Genomic DNA, 16,912 nt, shown 5'->3' with positions numbered 1-16,912 from the left:
GAAGTGAATTGTATGCATGAGGGAGAACACAATATAAAATGTATTATGTGAAAAGCAAGGTATTTATAAATGATGATGGAGTTTTTAGGTCAGAATGTAAATCAATTAGTGAAATTAAAGAAATTAGATTTATTGAAAAAACATAATTATTACAAATGCTTGTTCCTGTTGAAAATTCGGATTTTACTGCTAGCGAAAATTCACTGAGATACTGAAATGATTTACGAGCGATGACAACAAAGACAGTAGATTTAAATAATCTGAGATAGTAATAGAATTTGATGAAACAGTAAGAATAATTTCTTATCCGGGCAAGGACTTTCGTAGGGTTTTTACTGTCTTTTTTATTTAAATCCTAAAATCCAAGGTTTTATTAAAATGAGAAAGTTGGAACCTCGACAACATCTTTAATCATTTATCATCATTTGCTAAAATTTGTTTGAAAGACTTTAAAGATTTGTAAAGAATGAAAGTTTGGTTCGTTATTTTTATGTTAATATTATATTATCATTTGTTATTTTTGCTTTGTGATACAAAAATCGTCTTCATTTTCTAACTTGCGACTTAAAGTGTGAAACTTTCCAAAAGGTAGACACTTCGGTCATACACCGATGATGTCCGTTAATTGGAGCGTATACTGCATATGTAAATTATCTTCCGATTTACGTAAACCGGAAGATAATTCGGTTTCCACTTGGTTAGAATTGGTAGAGCTTAATTTAAGTTTTAAAGATTATGACATTAGTCTTTTTTTAAACAGAATATGATTTTCGTGTTATATTGAAGCCGTGGAAATTAGAGACGACATAATATTCCTTCACAAGTGAAAAAAGTCTGAAACAAGATGTATCATGCGACCATTGCTAAACTAATGTCTTAAAAAGAACAATTTGCACTTGTTTTGTGGTATTACAAGTGTGTTTTTACGACTAAGATGTGGTTTCTCTCTTATGGTATTTTTGAGCTTTTTAAGAAATGTTGCTGTGGGGGTTAGACAGCCTTTAATATGTTTGCAATAAATTACTTCATTCTGATTTTCTGAAAATTTATTCTTAAGGTGCAAAGAGTAGTTATATGGGAAGAAATGGCTTCTATAAGAAACAAAAGAAAATAATTTTATTGTAGATTATAAGGAAATAAGCTGTGAGATTCTCTATAATAACCCCCTGGATGATAGAAGCAAGCAAACTAAGTCAGGTCCATTCTTCCACGCTTATATAAGGCGTGAACCAAACAATATCCAGCACGTTGTCGTTCAGAAGTCAACATGAAGTCTGCACGCTACATCATAGCTACCATGGTGCTTATAGCATTAGTATCAGGTAATAAGAAATTTATATTTTTAATACAAGTTCTTTTTATACACACAATAAATAATTGGTACATTCAGACATTCCAAATCTTCCTTAAATGTGACGCTGATTTTAAGAGGTATATTAAAGAGGCTACGAAACGGCTGTTGGTTTTCTACCTTAGTGACTTACACAAAAGTCAAGCTAATGGCGTTTGAAAAATTTATGATCACTGAGGACGAAAATAACATCTTAAATATAATATTGGGCATCAAAATATAGCTAAAAATGACAGAAAGGTCCTCTACATATATTGGATATCCATAATTTATTCGATATAAGCAATTACCTTGCTTTTAACTCAAGTTTTCTATTCAAATAAACTTCAAACTTTTTGATCTAGCTAGCTAACTATATCTTTGCATAGAAACGTACAAGTTTATTGCACATGACTTTTAAATCTTTTTAGAGGTACTAATTACCTTCTTAAAGCTAGTAGCGTAGCATTTTTCAACAAATACAGCTCCATGTGTTGTTTCTGTTTGTCAAAACAAACTTTCGATTTACCGATATTTAATATATTTTACAGATCGTAGCATGTTTTACCGCTAGAAAGAATACTGATGGAAAAATAAAAATAAAAAAGTAGCAAACTCATCAAAAAAAATTGGAGTTATTCATTAACAGGTTGTCTAGACGTGCGGTTTTAAAGTGTGTATAATTTCCCACCGTTTATTACACCCCATTTTTCGGAATGTGCGGGGATTGAGCTTATTGAATCGTTTCGTAGCCCCTTTAAATTAAAATTACAGGAATTTGCTAAACTAATCGGTGGCCCATGGAAAAATCCACTGGCTCGAACGTTCTTTTTACACCGCATGTGTGCTTCTCGCTACTTGCGGTACCATTTTGCGTGACAGGCAGACAGAAAGACAGACGTATACGGGTATTATACCATAGACTAGCCGTTAACCACAAGAATCCACGGGGTCGCCTGTCCTTTATATATCACATTTCGTGTTTCCACCACGGGACTTGCCTATCGCGGACAGAGAGACAAATACGGCTATTATTAAAGAAACTAGCCGATAGCCCGTGAAAAAATTCACAGAGTCGCCCGTCCTTTATATATTGCATTTCGTGTTCCCGTAACAGGACGCACCTTTGTGGACACACAGACAGACGAAGGCTATTATTAAAGAGATACAAATTTATTTATATCCAGTGCACGCCTCGAATGTCTGTTTCATTGATTTTGTGAGAGTTTTCTTCGGGTGTCAGAAATCGTTTTTACCTTCTTACAAAGATCATAGCCTGTCTCAATTTCGCAACATTTCCTGATCAAATGTATCTGCTGCAGTTTACTGCTTTCTGTTCTTTTATTCTGTGTTATTAAGTTATTTTTAAGAGCAAACAATCGGGGCGACTAGCGTCTTAATTTTCATAAAACCAACTATCATGAGAAGACACCATCAAGTATTTTTCTTATTGCCATACAAATGAATTCCAAGAAAGTCAAGTCATTAGAAGTTTATTATTACTAACAAGCAGAACAAACTAAGTTTTAATATTTTTACCAAAACTTTTAAAACTCAAATTGTAATTAGCTAAACAAAACAATGTATTTCCCAGGCAAAATCTACAAGAGAATCTTTCATATTTAATATGAACTATATAATTTTTTTGTTTCAATGACATTAATTATTATTTAGTGTATGGAGAATTGGGTGATTGGTCAAGCTATAGTTCATGTTCCAAAACATGTGGTGGAGGTGTCCAGACACGTACCAGAAAATGCAACAATCCAACTCCAGTGAGAAGTGGTAAAGACTGTGCTGGTGCGCGAGAAGAAACTCGCGGTTGTGCGAATGACTTCTGCAAAGGTGAGCAAGTTATAATCAATTTTTCTTGTTGAGACATATATCTTTTAAATTTAACACGCACTACTTGATTATAATATCTGATCTATTTAATGTCTTTTGCTAACTAAAGACAAGACAAAAAAAACACTTTTTGCAAAAATCAATCTTGGTATTTCACATATTTTGAATTTTTTCCTCACTGCTTATTACAATTCTAGTAACATGTAGATAGCACATGTAAAGTGTTTTAGTTCTATCACCAAGGACCCATGTTTTTCTTGTTGTCTGTGTTTTCAGTAAGTTGACACACATAGATTTCGATACTTTTAATTGAACCATCGATGGACATATGATTTCTGCCAATGTATCTAGAGTATGTCAAGCAATGTTCCTTATCATCGACGTTTTTTTTTTCCTGTTCCTTTTTATCTGTCTTCCATAATTTTTTCTTCGCTTTCACAAACACAGCGTATTGACTAAACTCGTCATCATGTTTTCTAAGGCAGAAGTTTAACGGTTGCTCTTTGAGATATGATCTGTGCAAAACCCTAGATGGTAGCAAAGATCATTAGGTCAATATTATTTAACGATATTCGTGATAAATTTCTCTTGATGGATACGGATTACCAAGGAACGACTAAAATATGACTAAACCTTTTTTTATTATTCCTCCTTTAATATAGTTATATTGTTTTTATGCAGGAGTGCTTCTTTATTCTTTTTTTTTGTCTGTTATGAAACGTCTATCCATATACTCACTTCTTCAACGTTCTGTACAGACGATAAGCAAAACTGTAGATTGGTCAAGTCGCAGATAAGTTAATAAAACAAATACTTCCAGCTTTACGGTATAGATTATCATATTTCTTAGATGCGACACGTAGTTTATCTCCGACCCATTAAGCTCTGTAAAAATAGAATCGATTTTTGTATTTTTGCAGGACCAACTGGTGTAGCAAAAGCCCAAGCACTTGTCGAAAAAGTCCTGAGGAACTTTTATAAAGCCGAACATCCCAACAAGACAGCATCAGGTAACTAACCTTTTATACAATTAGACTATTTCCTCTTAGAAAAGTAACATAAATTCAATTACAACTTTAAAATATCAAAGAAAAAGTAAAAAAAAATAAAAAAATTCTACTCAATTAGGATATACATAGTTCTTTTCCAGGTAAATTTTACAGGACATTCTTTGATATCCAAAACGCAGTTGCTGAAGAATTCATTTCAGTTGATCCATCAACAAAAGGAATAACAGTTGAAGAAAGATTGAAGGATTTGGAAAGCTTCTTGAAAGTGGCTACAGAAGGTGGCAGCATTGATTTTGCTCGTGCTACTTTGGGAAAAGGATTGTTCACTTTTATGAAGGTAAGTGATAGAAAAATTAACAAGGTTTTCCAACAAAGATATATGTTCAAATTTAAAATTCCCATCGTTACAGGAAAAAATCACGCACGGTCTTCCAATTGACGAAATTGACAAAGCAGCTGGTGGTTACCTACAAAGCATCAAGGATAACATTGGAGGAAAAAATTATAACCAAATTCTCTCAAGTCAAGGAGATAGCACCTTGATGTTTGTTATGGATACTACTGGTTCAATGGCAGGTGAAATTATTGCTTCGAAGTCAATTGCGAAATCTATCATTGGTGCAACACGTGATTTTAAAGTTGACTACATCTTGTCACCATTCAACGATCCAAGTAATTTAATATTAAATCAGATCTTCATATTTTACTACCACAAAAATAATACGTCAACTTTCATTTAGAAACTGGACCAGTGACCTACAGGAGCGATAAGGAACGAGCTGGGTTTATCAGTGCCATTTCCAACTTACATGCTAAAGGTGGAGGAGATTGTCCTGAACTTGCTATCAAAGGTATGCTTAACGCCTTGGATCAAGGACCTAAATATGGAAGCCCCATGTTTGTGTTTACCGACGCGGCAGCCAAGGACGACTCTGCTGACAACATGAAGGCTTTAATGTCAGCTGCCGAAGTTACTTCTGCAACGATTATCTTTTTCACAAACCTAAATGGCTGTGGACGTGGAATTGAAAGTTACAGGATAATTGCTTTAGACACGTCAGGTTCGCTATTTTTACAAATACTTCTCATTACAATTTCAGTACCTAACTTAGATAGGTCCTGTAGGATAACTAAGCCCGTCTACACATTGTATGAAGCAGTAATAAAAGTTTTTATATACTTTTTGTTTCAACATACAGGTCAAATCTTCCCCTTACAAAATAATGCTGAGCTGTTAAAGTTCAAAGACTATGTTGCAAGCAGTTTAAGTCGTGACACGATGATTGCATCAGGAGGTACCATCAGAAGCAAACCAAAGCGATCTGTTTCACTCAGAAAAAACAAATTCTCAGTTGACGATGGTATTGCAAAGTTAATTGTTTCGGTAACTACAACCGTTTAAAATACAGCGCAATTCGTTACTCTGACAGATCCAGCTGGAAAAACTGTGACTGCATTGAGCACAATGTCAATGATCCGTATTTACCAAATTGACAATCCAAGTAGTGGTGTATACAGCTTGGTGTTCCCATCAGGAGTTGGGAAGTATGAATACACCGCTGCAGCTGTTTCGAAGAATGCAATTGACTTTGCTCATAACTTTATGTATCAAGAAAACACGAGAAAAGAATCCCCACCATTCTCGTTGTATAACCCTATTACAGGTACTCTTTATCGGTTTATAATTACCAATATCTAAAAATAAAGCCTCCACATAGGACATCAAAAGTTTTACAAACCAAATTAGCTCAAGCCACATTCTTAGTTGTCTACTTCCTAACATTTGCTCGAAGAAGTTTCTGTTTTAATGATAGTTAATGCTTTTATCTTATAGGTGTTGCAAACCAAATGATTATTCGCTTGGGAGGTGCACACCGAATTGACATGAACACAATTCGAGCTGATCTTGTAGACATACATGGAAACGTTTTGCTCTCCAACTTAAAGCTGTCAGATTTGGATGCTGATGATAAAGTACTTAGTACGATGTTGACACCGCCTACGCAAGCATTTAAAGTCAGATTGACTGGCAAGTGCATTTTATGTTGTAGATGAATTATTGGTTAGGAAAACAAAAAAATTAACTTGGATTGCAATAGTATACCTTAGTACTTTGATTTAAATTCTGACTTGCAGGTCAAAAAAAGACTGGTGCGCCATTTGAACGAATTTCTCGTGGTGTATCAAAAGCTTCTAACGTATTCGTTCGACCAACGTTTGCTGGAGACCAGTTCACAGTTACATCGGGTGAACGAAACGTAGCTGTTCAAGTTCAAGCTCTTGTTTTTGGCTCAAGTGAATCTCAACCTTTAACATTCACAGCAAAGGCAAGACGTGGAAGCATCACAAGAACAGCATCGAAAAATATACGCAGGATGGGTTTCGTGACGTTGATCTACAACGCACCATCGGGCATGAAAGGAAAGACAGAAACTATTGGAGTAACTGTGACCAACACAAGAACAGCTGAAAATTCCACACACACCTTTTCCATCTTGTTGAAGTAAAATTTTATATGGCCTAGCCTCTAATTAGTTTAAGAAGAAAAATTATACAAACACTACCGCTAGTGGTGTTTTTCCTAAAGTTTGTCAATTGGTTCTTCTATATTAGGGAATTATTTTTTGAATTTGAAGTAAGGGATATTTCATAAAGTACATTATTTACATTAAATACATTATTTTCTTGACAAAACATCAATTAGTCTCTTAATCCTAATAAACAAACTTTGTCTGTCATTGAAAATACCGAACCTTGCCAAAATTTGGCGTTCCAAAGCCATTATTTTCTCTTGAAGTATGTGCAAATTTAAAAAAATAATTTTAAAATTTCAAATAATTTGTTTACAGAATTTGATCAAAGAATATTTAGTAAAACCAATGCGCTGTACTTCTATGTTTGAGGCAAAACAACTTGGGAACGAGAGGAAATAACTGACGTCAACTTCTATGTGAATATCTAGGAAACAAATGAAACTAATTTCTTACAGCTGCGTAAAACTATCCGTTTTGAAACATACGGGTTAATGATATCATCAAATACCTTTAAACCCCAGTATTACTTCAACCGTTCGTCGAAAGGGCATACAATCGTATACATTTTCTTGATCGGCATTTCAAGTTTTATATATTACAGAAAAAAAATTATATAAATTTCCAATAATTTTTTTGTATATGGGTGGGTAATTGCTATCGTCATCTTACTTAAATTGACAGATGTTTTTGACTGTGTAATTTTTTCCACGGGCCCTATTATTGTCCTTAAATAACGCTCTTTATTGTAATTCATCAGTTGAAGGTTGTTTATCAACCGTTTCTGTCTGTCAGAACCAATATAATATCACAACGGGCTGCCCAAACAATAAAATAACAATTGGTCTATCTCTAACAGCTTTCGGTAAGTCAGACAATGAAATTTTGTTAAAGGTCTTTTATTTTGGAGGAATACAATTATGTTCTAGCTGTTCTAGCTTATACTAGTAGCTGAAATGGTTAGCTCCAACATTACTGCAGACTCAACACGAAATATCATCGGCACAACATAATTGCCAGTTTACTCACTCCAGTCATGCACGTGCAAGGCCGTATTTTACCATATTTTTTTCAACAGTAGCCGCAACTTGGTGTGTTGCGAACACTTAGGAATTTTCTGCACTGTGTGTTTTTTGTATATATGTGCAAAATTTTTTGCTTGCATTTAAAGTACATGTAAAAGTTAAAGATTGTACTATCTATTTGTCTAGAGTTCTTATAATCATTTAAATCTTAACTTCCAAACTCAAAAAAAAATAATAAATGATTATGGTTTGATAGAAAACCATTGGATTAGCTATACATCGTCTTGCTCATTAATCAAATAATTCGTGATGAGATAAAGGTCAAGAGTTTCAACCTGCTCTCTAAACTAAATGTTTTGTAAATTTCGTTTAACTTCAGTAGCACATAACGCTGATTTCAACAGCAGACCCCAGCAAAAATTTCTACTAGGAGCAGTAACTTTCAATTCCCGTAGTGTAAAACTCTTTCAAAGATCTGCCATATTCATACAAGATATCATAATTTATTTCATAGTAATCTATATTATAATGCCCGTATACGTCTATCTGTCTGTCTGTCACGCAAAATGGTAGCTTAGCTGCACAATAGCGAGAAAAACGCAATGCAGTATAAAAAGGACGGGCGAACCCGTGGATTTTCCACGGGCTAACGACTAATTATGTATAAAAATTTTAAATTAGTACGTGCAGTTACTTTATTTTGTCAAGTTGCGATCGTCGTCCTGTTATCCTGGATTAGTTTACATTAAAATTTCGGTTATCAATCTATCTGTCATATCATATCATAGGTACTTAGCCTACATCTACAAATGAAGATGACAACGATGAGAATGAATAAATCTTATCATAAAAAAGCATTTTATTAATTATTTGTGTATTTATTTTCCTTATTATTTTATTAAAAATAAAGACTGAAAAACACACTTAAATAAACTTGGGACTTTTAGGACAATTGAAAGTGCAAACATTTAAAAAAATCAGATTAAAAAATTTTGCGATTTGTGGCGTTCACAAAATATATTGTCAGCAAGAGGACAGAACTCTAATAATTTAGTTCCCAGTCCTTTTAGCATCAAACGAAACAAAACTTATGCCGTGTTATTTGACTTTTTAATGTTATATTCTTTTTTTACCTTTATTAAAATAAAGAAAATAAATAATCAAATTACTTTTTAGGAATATTCGCCATTGTTGCATCCTTGAATAAAATTACCAGCAATGGTCAAAATCAAATCAAAGTCAATAACATTGAAATATTTTTGCGATTTAACAGTTTTTTTTAAAAAAACTTACCTGAATTTTTCTGTTACGAATTTTTAACATTCTTTATAAACAAAACGTTATTTTGGGGTTTTCGCGATAAAAAATGTTCTTGGTAGACACCTAGCTTAGAAGTGTAATTTTTCAGTATTTAATTTTCGAAGTGTCCATCCAAAATCCAACGCATATCAAAAAACGCTACAGACACTAGGATCGAAGTTGTTCAATTCGTTAAAACAAAATTCGCAGAAATTGCGGAGCATCAATGGATAAAAATTGAGAAGTGGATGAATTGTGCGATCAATGTTGTTCTTTATACCAGGTGAAACATTGTTAAATTGACGAAGGGAAACAAACAAAATAACCAGCTGTACTGGATTGGACGGGATGTCGGATTTTTTTCTGGTTTTTATCCCACTTTCATTCACCAGACAAATGGCAGTAAGCTAATTGTTGTTGCATCTTTTGATAAAACCATCACAAATCAATTAAATTTTATTTAGCAATCAATGTACCATCTAGGTAGCTATAGGTACCGAACCTAGCTAGCTATTTTAGCTGAAGTTTTTGGCACTTCAGTAGGGTTTATTTCAAGAATACGTTTTGCTAACCCGTTACAGCATAATTTTTCTGTTTTTTTACATAGATTTTTTACAGACACACCAACCGACTTCTGTGCCAACTGACTCCTGTTTTGAAAAATAAATAGATGTGCGTATTTTACATGGCTAGTCTAACAAATATCTAGAGATATACACTTTCTAGTATTTCTAGGAGGTGCCTCGTTGTGCCAACTCTCTCATAATAACCCTATGAATGTTCATTAGTTGCATATCTTCCCAACCTAAAAGCAACATTTATGTATGAATGCATTGATTTGGTTATGAATTGATGCCAAAACTTGAAACCCAAGTTTTCCACATGGCGGCAGGGAAATAACGTAGCATTTTGTCGATTTGATGCTTTAGGAGCATTTTAATAAACATCTGAAACCATGAACTTCACACAGAAATGTTATCCATCCGTTGCAAGTGCGAGTTCAGTCATAGTGTACTGGAGTACGCACCAGTAAAAGTTTGATAAAAGAATCAGTGTTTTGAACTCTTTTTATAAATTCTGTGCCTGATGTCTGAACTGTGCGCACCATCCACAGCGTATAACATTGGTTTCTGTAGTTCCCGCCTGTCAAGACCATCCAAATCTTCTGTTTCTACTTTAAAGTGAGAATGTTTTGTTTCAGCCTGCGATAAAAAATGTTTTTGATATAATACTGCATTGCTCAGCTTTTTTTACTATGAAAAACATACTATTTAATGTTACTATTATTAATTTATTACCATTACCCAGTAAAGCTTCTTCAGTTACAACACGTCTTTTTTTTATAAAAAACATGAGGCTCATATTGTCTAAATTTTAAGAAACATTGGCAGGCTGAGTTAAGCAAAGAAAAAGTTTTTGTGGAAAGTAATGATGTTGAACAATAAAAAAAAATACATTATCTATAATACTCGCTGTCTGTCTATGAGCCACTTTTGGAAATAGGGGTATAATCGTATCTATTTTTATGTTCAGCAATTTTCAGGCTTATTTTTTTAGAAGTTTCTTGAATTTCACTTAAATTCACAAAAATAATTCTGTAAAGCCGAAGAATCGGCTGTCTTTAGGAAAAACACAGCGGTACGAACTTTTTCTTCCAAAACTAACTACAGACTAGGTCCAAAACACGTTAAAATTGATAATGGTAGAATGCTGTGTCGGATTGGTGTAAAGTTTGCGTCTCCCGATTTTCGCGCATAGTTAATTTTTCCACAAAATTCAAGATTTATTTGCAAAAAAAAATTCATTACAAAAAAATTGCACATTTGTTCATTTCAACAAGATGGAAAAGAGATTGGTCGATTTTTCTCCTGTTTGTGTGTTAGTCAGAGTGACTGCAATGGTTTCCGTCTTTCCTTTCATGCCAGTTGGTGCGTTGTAGATCAACTTCACGTAACCCATCTTGCGAATATTTTTCGATGCAGATCTTGTGATGCTTCCACGTCTTGCCTTTACTTCGAATGTTAAAGGTTGAGATTCACTTGAGCCAAAAACAAGAGCTTGAATTTGAACAGCTACGTTTCTTTCACCTGATGTAACTGTGAACTGGTCTCCAGCAAACATTGGTCGAACGAATACGTTAGAAGCTTTTGATACACCACGAGAAATTCGTTCGAATGGCGCACCGGTCTTCGTTCGACCTAGGAATCAAAATAACAAAAAATGGTTATGTATATTATGGCAACACGCGTTATTTGTTGTTGTTTTTGTGACCAGTAATTCATAAAATGCACTTGCCAGTTAACTTGACTTTAAATGTTTGCGCAGGTGGTGTCAACATGGTGCTGAGTACTTTATCATTAGCATCTAAATCTGAAAGCTTTAAGTTGGAAATCAACGTTATTCCATGGATGTCCACAAGGTCAACTTGAATTGTGTTCATATCGATTCGGTGTATACCGCCAAGGCGAATGATCATTTGGTTTTCAACACCTATGTTGAAAGCAGAATTAATAAATTAAACAAAAATTTCTTGCAGCGGATGTTAGGAAGTAGACAACAATGTGGCTTTAACAAAGTTGCTCAAGAGTTTCTCGTTTAACGGGAAAGATATTGCAGGCTTCATGTTTAGTTTTTGGTAATTATGAACTCGAAAAGCTTACCTGTAATAGGGTTATACAATGAGAATGGTGGAGATTCTTTTCTTGGGTTTTCTTGATACATAAAGTTGTAAGCAAAAGCAATAGCATCTTTGGAAACAGCTTCAGCCGTGTATTCATACTTTCCAGCTCCTGATGGAAACACTAAGCTATAAATACCACTACTTGGATCGTCAATTTGGAAAATACGGATCATTGACATTGTGTTCAATGCAGTCACAGTTTTTCCAGATGGATCTGTCAGAGTAACGAATCGCGCCGTGTTTTGAACGCTTGTAGCTACCGAAACAATTAACTTGGCAATACCGTCGTCAACTGATAATTTGTGTTGTCCAGGCGAGACAGATCGCTTTGATTTGCTTTTGATAGTGCCTCCTGATGCAATCATTGTGTCTCGACTCAAGCTGCTTGCAACATAATCTTTGAACTTCAACAGTTCATCTTCATTCTTTAAAGGGAAAACTTGACCTGTGTAAACAAAAACTGCATTAAAATATTAAAAACAATTTCGTATAATGTATGTAGGGCTTAATTTCCTTACAGAGCCTACAGATACAGAAATTGTAATGACAAGTATTTTTAAAAATAACGAACCTGACGTGTATGAAGCAATATCCTTGTAACTGTCAATTCCCGTTTTTCCTCTTCTAGTACAACCATTAAGATTTGTAAAGAAGGTAATCGTAGCAGAATTCATATCAGCAGCTGACTTCAAAGCTTCCATATTTTCAGTTGAGTCATCTTTAGCTGTTGCATCAGTAAACACAAACATGGGGCTTCCATACTGAGGACCTTGATCCAAGGCATTAAGCATACCTTTGATAGCAAGTTCAGGACAATCTCCTCCACCTTTAGCATGTAAGTTAGAGATGGCAGTGATAAATCCAGCACGTTCCTTCTCACTTTTGTAAGTGACTGGTCCAGTTCCTAAAAAATATTAATTTTAAGATTAACTTGATTAATGTGAATTGCACATCTATCTGATTTTCTTGTAAATTGTCGCTTTTTTCAATTTTCTTACTTTACTTATTATTAAACATACATAGCTACCCTCTTACAAAATTCAACTTTGGTGACATTTTAGGTCATATTACGGCCAAATGAGGAAATAAAATTTACCAGGATCGTTAAATGGTGACAAAATGTAGTCAACTTCAAAATCACGAGTTGCGTCAATGATAGATTTTGCAATGGCTTTAGAAGCTGTAATTTCATCTTTCATTGAACCAGTAGTATCCATAACAAACATCAAGGTACTATCTCCTTGACTTGAGACTATTTGGTTATAACTTTTCTCTCCAATGCTATCCTTGATGCTTTGTAGATAACCACCAGCTGCTTTGTCAATTTCGTCAATTGGAAGCCCGTCCGTGATTTTTTGCTGTACGATGGGAATTTCAAATTTGAACTTTGTTGGCAAACTTTAACACCCCATTAATTTTTCTATCACTTACCTTCATAAAAGTGAACAATCCTTTCCCCAAAGTAGCACGAGCAAAATCAATGCTGCCTCCTTCTGTAGCCACTTTCAAGAAGCTTTCCAAATCCTTCAATCTTTCTTCAACTGTTTTTCTTTTGGCCGATGGATCAACTGAAATGAATTCTTCGGCAACTGCATTTTGGATATCAAAAATTGCTTTGTAAAATTTACCTAAAAATACACACATTTAGACTGACACTTCATAGTAGGGCAATGAACTTCTTATAATATATATAATAAGACGTCTACCTGATGGTGACTTCTCAGGATAATGAGTCTTATGAAAATTCTTTAAGAACGTTTGGACAAGTTCTTGAGCTTTCGCAACACCAGGGGGTCCTTTAGCAAAACAAACAATACTTTAAAAATAATAATTCTTAACTAAACATGTGGATTTTTAATAGTAGTAAGAGACATGTTTACCTTTACAGAAGTCATTTGCACAACCGCGAGTTTCTTTACGTTGACCAACACAGTCTTTACCACTTCCCACTGGAGTTGGATTGTTGCATTTTCTGGTACGCGTCTGGACACCTCCTCCGCATGTTTTGGAACATAAAGTGTAGCTTGACCAATCACCCAATCCTCCATCCACTGTTAAAAAATTCTGGGTGATAAAATAAAAGTTACTTGTTTACAAAAACAGGTGCCAAAGTTACTATACCTGAACATTGGCGCACTCCGCACTTTCGTGATTCTGTTGTGGGACCAACACATTTCTTTCCAGTTCCAACAGGAGCAGGTGACTTACATTCTCGGGTTCTTGTTTGTGAACCTCCTCCACATTTAGCACTGCATGGTCCGTACGATGACCACTCACCAAATTTACCATCGACTAAACATGAAACATGTCGTTAATAAACTACGTACCATAATTACCTTATCAACGTCGGGTCAGAATTGCGTTAAATATCACAAAGAGCATAAAAATGGTTATATAGTCCAGGTGAGGATGGGAGTGAACAGTATATGCAAACTAACGGCTGTGACGTTTCGACTTAACGAACGCAAGGGAAACAAAAAAATGATACCTGGGCAAACTTTCTTAGCGTCGCACTCTCTTGTTTCTTCAGCAGGACCAAGAACATCACATTTGTTACCATTTGCAATGGGCTTAGGATTGTTACATGGTCGTGTTCTTGTTTGTTGGCCAGTACCGCAAGATACGCTACATTTTCCGAATTTTTCCCATTCTCCGTAACCACCATTGACGCCTATAAAAACAGGATGGCGTATGATAGAAGTACACTTTAGTGTATGGCATGGAAAAGAGAATGTTTAGGCAGAGTTTGCAATACATACCAATTTCATATATAGTTTCAGCAAAGTCCTTTCCAGTGCATTCGCCTGGTGCAGCATCATCACAATCTTTGAAGTTTGCATTCATACAACCTCCTTTGCGTTTTTTGATATGACCAATTTTAGACAAGCCAACGCAAATACCATAGTATCGGAGAGCAAAGAAGTCATAACCTTTTTCTTTAGCAGTCTTGTCGCATTTGCATGCGATTCTGTAAAATATAAACTTTTCACATTTTTAAACATTAAAAATTGTGTCGTAGCACATGATTTTTAACACTTTCGAATCTTGGCAAAAAGGAGTATAATTGATAGTGTGAAAAACAACGTCGTTCCTGGGTTCAAAAATTAGAAAATGTACTTTGTATTTACCTCGTTAAATATCTAGAAAAATCCTTCCAGTCAATGTTATTTCTGTCGTTAAATAGAATTTCTCCACCCTTATGTTCCCAATAACAACCTAGTTTTTTATATTTCTTTTCGCATCCTAAAAGAAAAGACATTATGTATTAAGAAAAATTGAACTAACAGTATCGCAAAAACCAGAAATTTAACTTTGTTTTTCCAAGTCACTTCTTCTCCTTCTTTGAAATATTTTTCGTTTAAACTTATTTCGGGTTTACTCCGTTTGTGAAATGATTACGTTGCGCTAGTTACATAAAAGGGTCAAGCGATAAGGGTTTATAGCTATTTTTGTTTCCAAAGACAAATCCAAACTCATTTTACCGACTTTGGTATATAAATGAATTTTCTTCATACCCTAAAGTTCGATCAAATGCTGGCAACAAGCAACGTAATACGTCAAAATGACTTTAATGTTTGGCGACAAAATGGTGATCGGATTTGCATGCAAGAAGCTTGAACCTTTTTATTTTATGTTCGTACTGCTTGTAAAAAAAGTAAACGAGGCAATAAAAGCTCTTAAATATGTTCGAGTATTTTGAGATTAATTTGTTTTGAATTGAGAGGTAAGATGTAAGCACGTACGCTAATTTAATTAAACAAGTAAAATTTCAAAGCTTTTACTAAACGTTTCGGTAAATTTCTTTCACCATGAGAACTGTAATAGTTAATTTAATATCCCCAGAGGATACGATGCAACATTAACATTTAAGATCTTTTTAACAGTTAGTGATTTTTAATACAAAAGTTTATTGTCACTCTTCTCCGTTGCAATAATCTTTTAATAAGATTTTCACTAACAGCAGAGGGTTTTCAGATGTAAGTTTCTAAACATAAAAGGATGAGCTTTCTGCGCAGTGTACTCCATGTACAACGAGCAAGATAAGTCTAATACTTCCAAAGAAAATTTGTTTCTTCACCTGAAGACAAATATCTGTGAACAACCTGATCAAACTTTTTTCAATTTTCCAAAATGAAACCGTAAAAATATTATCGGCAACCCACAACTCAACAAGTACACTCCCGTCTCAGTTTCTTCGTCCTTAATAATAAAATTACAAATAAATGCATTCTATAGCTCCTTAAGATATTGATTTTTGAACAAACTTTTTATTAAAACTAGATGTTAATATTAACGTTGCATCTTATCATCTGGAGACGTTCGAATTGTTATTCCATTTGTTCCAATCTAGTGATCATGGCGTGAGAAATACACCAAAACGTTTAGCGATGAACAAAGTTCTATTTTTTATTTTCGCCGTAACCGTAATATACGCTAAGATAAAAATTAAAATTAGAGAGGGATTCGAATTTAAGAAAGTTTTCTGAAAACACTTTAAACTGCAAAATAGAACGAAAGAAAACACAGGTTTCTGATGTACATTAACCCGCGACTCAATTTTTCCATTTAAAATAACAAGTCTCTTGTAAATTCAAAAACATTGAAATTAATTAACTCAGTAATTTGAATTACACATATAATTTTTCGAAAGTAACTTGTTTCGTTCGCTTTATGCGATTTTCACTCGAATTACAAAAGAAAAATTAAACACTGAGGTTAAATTTGTTTGAATCATGGAGATATTTAACTTACGCATGTTAGAAAGACTACAAAACTTTTGAGAAACAGATGGTAAAAAAAGAGAACGAAGGGTATATTATACTTTAAGAACATCTTATATAACTATTTTTAAAATTACAAGAGTTAAATGCAGTTAAATGTGTGTCAAAAATTCGCGGACTTAAAGAATATGTTACCTGATACTAATGCCACCAGCACTAACATAGCTATGATGCAGTGTGCACACTTCATGTTGAATTCTCAACGACTACTTACTGGATATCGTTCTGGTCACGCCTTATATAAGCGTGGAAGAATGGGCCCGACTTAGTCTTGTTTGTACTTAAAACCAGGGTGACAAGTTCAAGACTGATGCTGTAAAAATAACCTATAGAAAATACTAAGTATCTGTAAACCCCAAATGAATTGTGAAAAACGAGTTTCTTTTATTGAAGTAAACGTCACTACCCCCA

The 16,912-nt window shown here is 34.3% G+C and overlaps 3 protein-coding genes across 3 annotated transcripts in view; 2 read left to right on the top strand and 1 right to left on the bottom strand.

Moving 5' to 3' along the window:
* The first annotated feature begins 1,259 nt into the window (after positions 1-1,259).
* LOC130614292 (hemicentin-1-like) overlaps positions 1,260-16,912 on the top strand; it is a 38,249-nt gene continuing 22,596 nt past the window's right edge. The window contains exons 1-4 of the mRNA XM_057435720.1: positions 1,260-1,322; positions 3,005-3,175; positions 4,096-4,185; positions 4,326-4,522. Of these exons, the coding sequence (XP_057291703.1) occupies positions 1,268-1,322; positions 3,005-3,175; positions 4,096-4,185; positions 4,326-4,522 (513 nt within the window). The 5' untranslated portion in view covers positions 1,260-1,267. The remainder of the gene's footprint in view (positions 1,323-3,004; positions 3,176-4,095; positions 4,186-4,325; positions 4,523-16,912) is intronic.
* Positions 5,505-6,745, top strand: LOC130614301 (uncharacterized). The gene is made up of 2 exons (XM_057435727.1): positions 5,505-5,849; positions 6,020-6,745. Exons 1-2 carry the CDS (start codon positions 5,651-5,653, stop codon positions 6,238-6,240), a joined length of 420 nt encoding a protein of 139 aa, XP_057291710.1. The 5' UTR covers positions 5,505-5,650; the 3' UTR covers positions 6,241-6,745.
* Positions 10,803-16,745, bottom strand: LOC130614291 (hemicentin-1-like). The gene is made up of 13 exons (XM_057435718.1): positions 16,637-16,745; positions 14,849-14,963; positions 14,480-14,688; positions 14,209-14,391; positions 13,842-14,012; positions 13,601-13,771; positions 13,427-13,516; positions 13,152-13,348; positions 12,817-13,078; positions 12,292-12,624; positions 11,701-12,165; positions 11,336-11,530; positions 10,803-11,238 (listed from the first exon to the last, which is right to left on the bottom strand). Exons 1-13 carry the CDS (start codon positions 16,689-16,691, stop codon positions 10,868-10,870), a joined length of 2,817 nt encoding a protein of 938 aa, XP_057291701.1. The 5' UTR covers positions 16,692-16,745; the 3' UTR covers positions 10,803-10,867.

The sequence above is a fragment of the Hydractinia symbiolongicarpus genome, chromosome 11 (genome assembly GCF_029227915.1).
Source record: "Hydractinia symbiolongicarpus strain clone_291-10 chromosome 11, HSymV2.1, whole genome shotgun sequence".
Lineage (NCBI taxonomy): Eukaryota > Metazoa > Cnidaria > Hydrozoa > Anthoathecata > Hydractiniidae > Hydractinia > Hydractinia symbiolongicarpus.
Note: the sequence above shows the minus strand (reverse complement) of the source record. Positions and strands in the feature narration are given on the sequence as shown.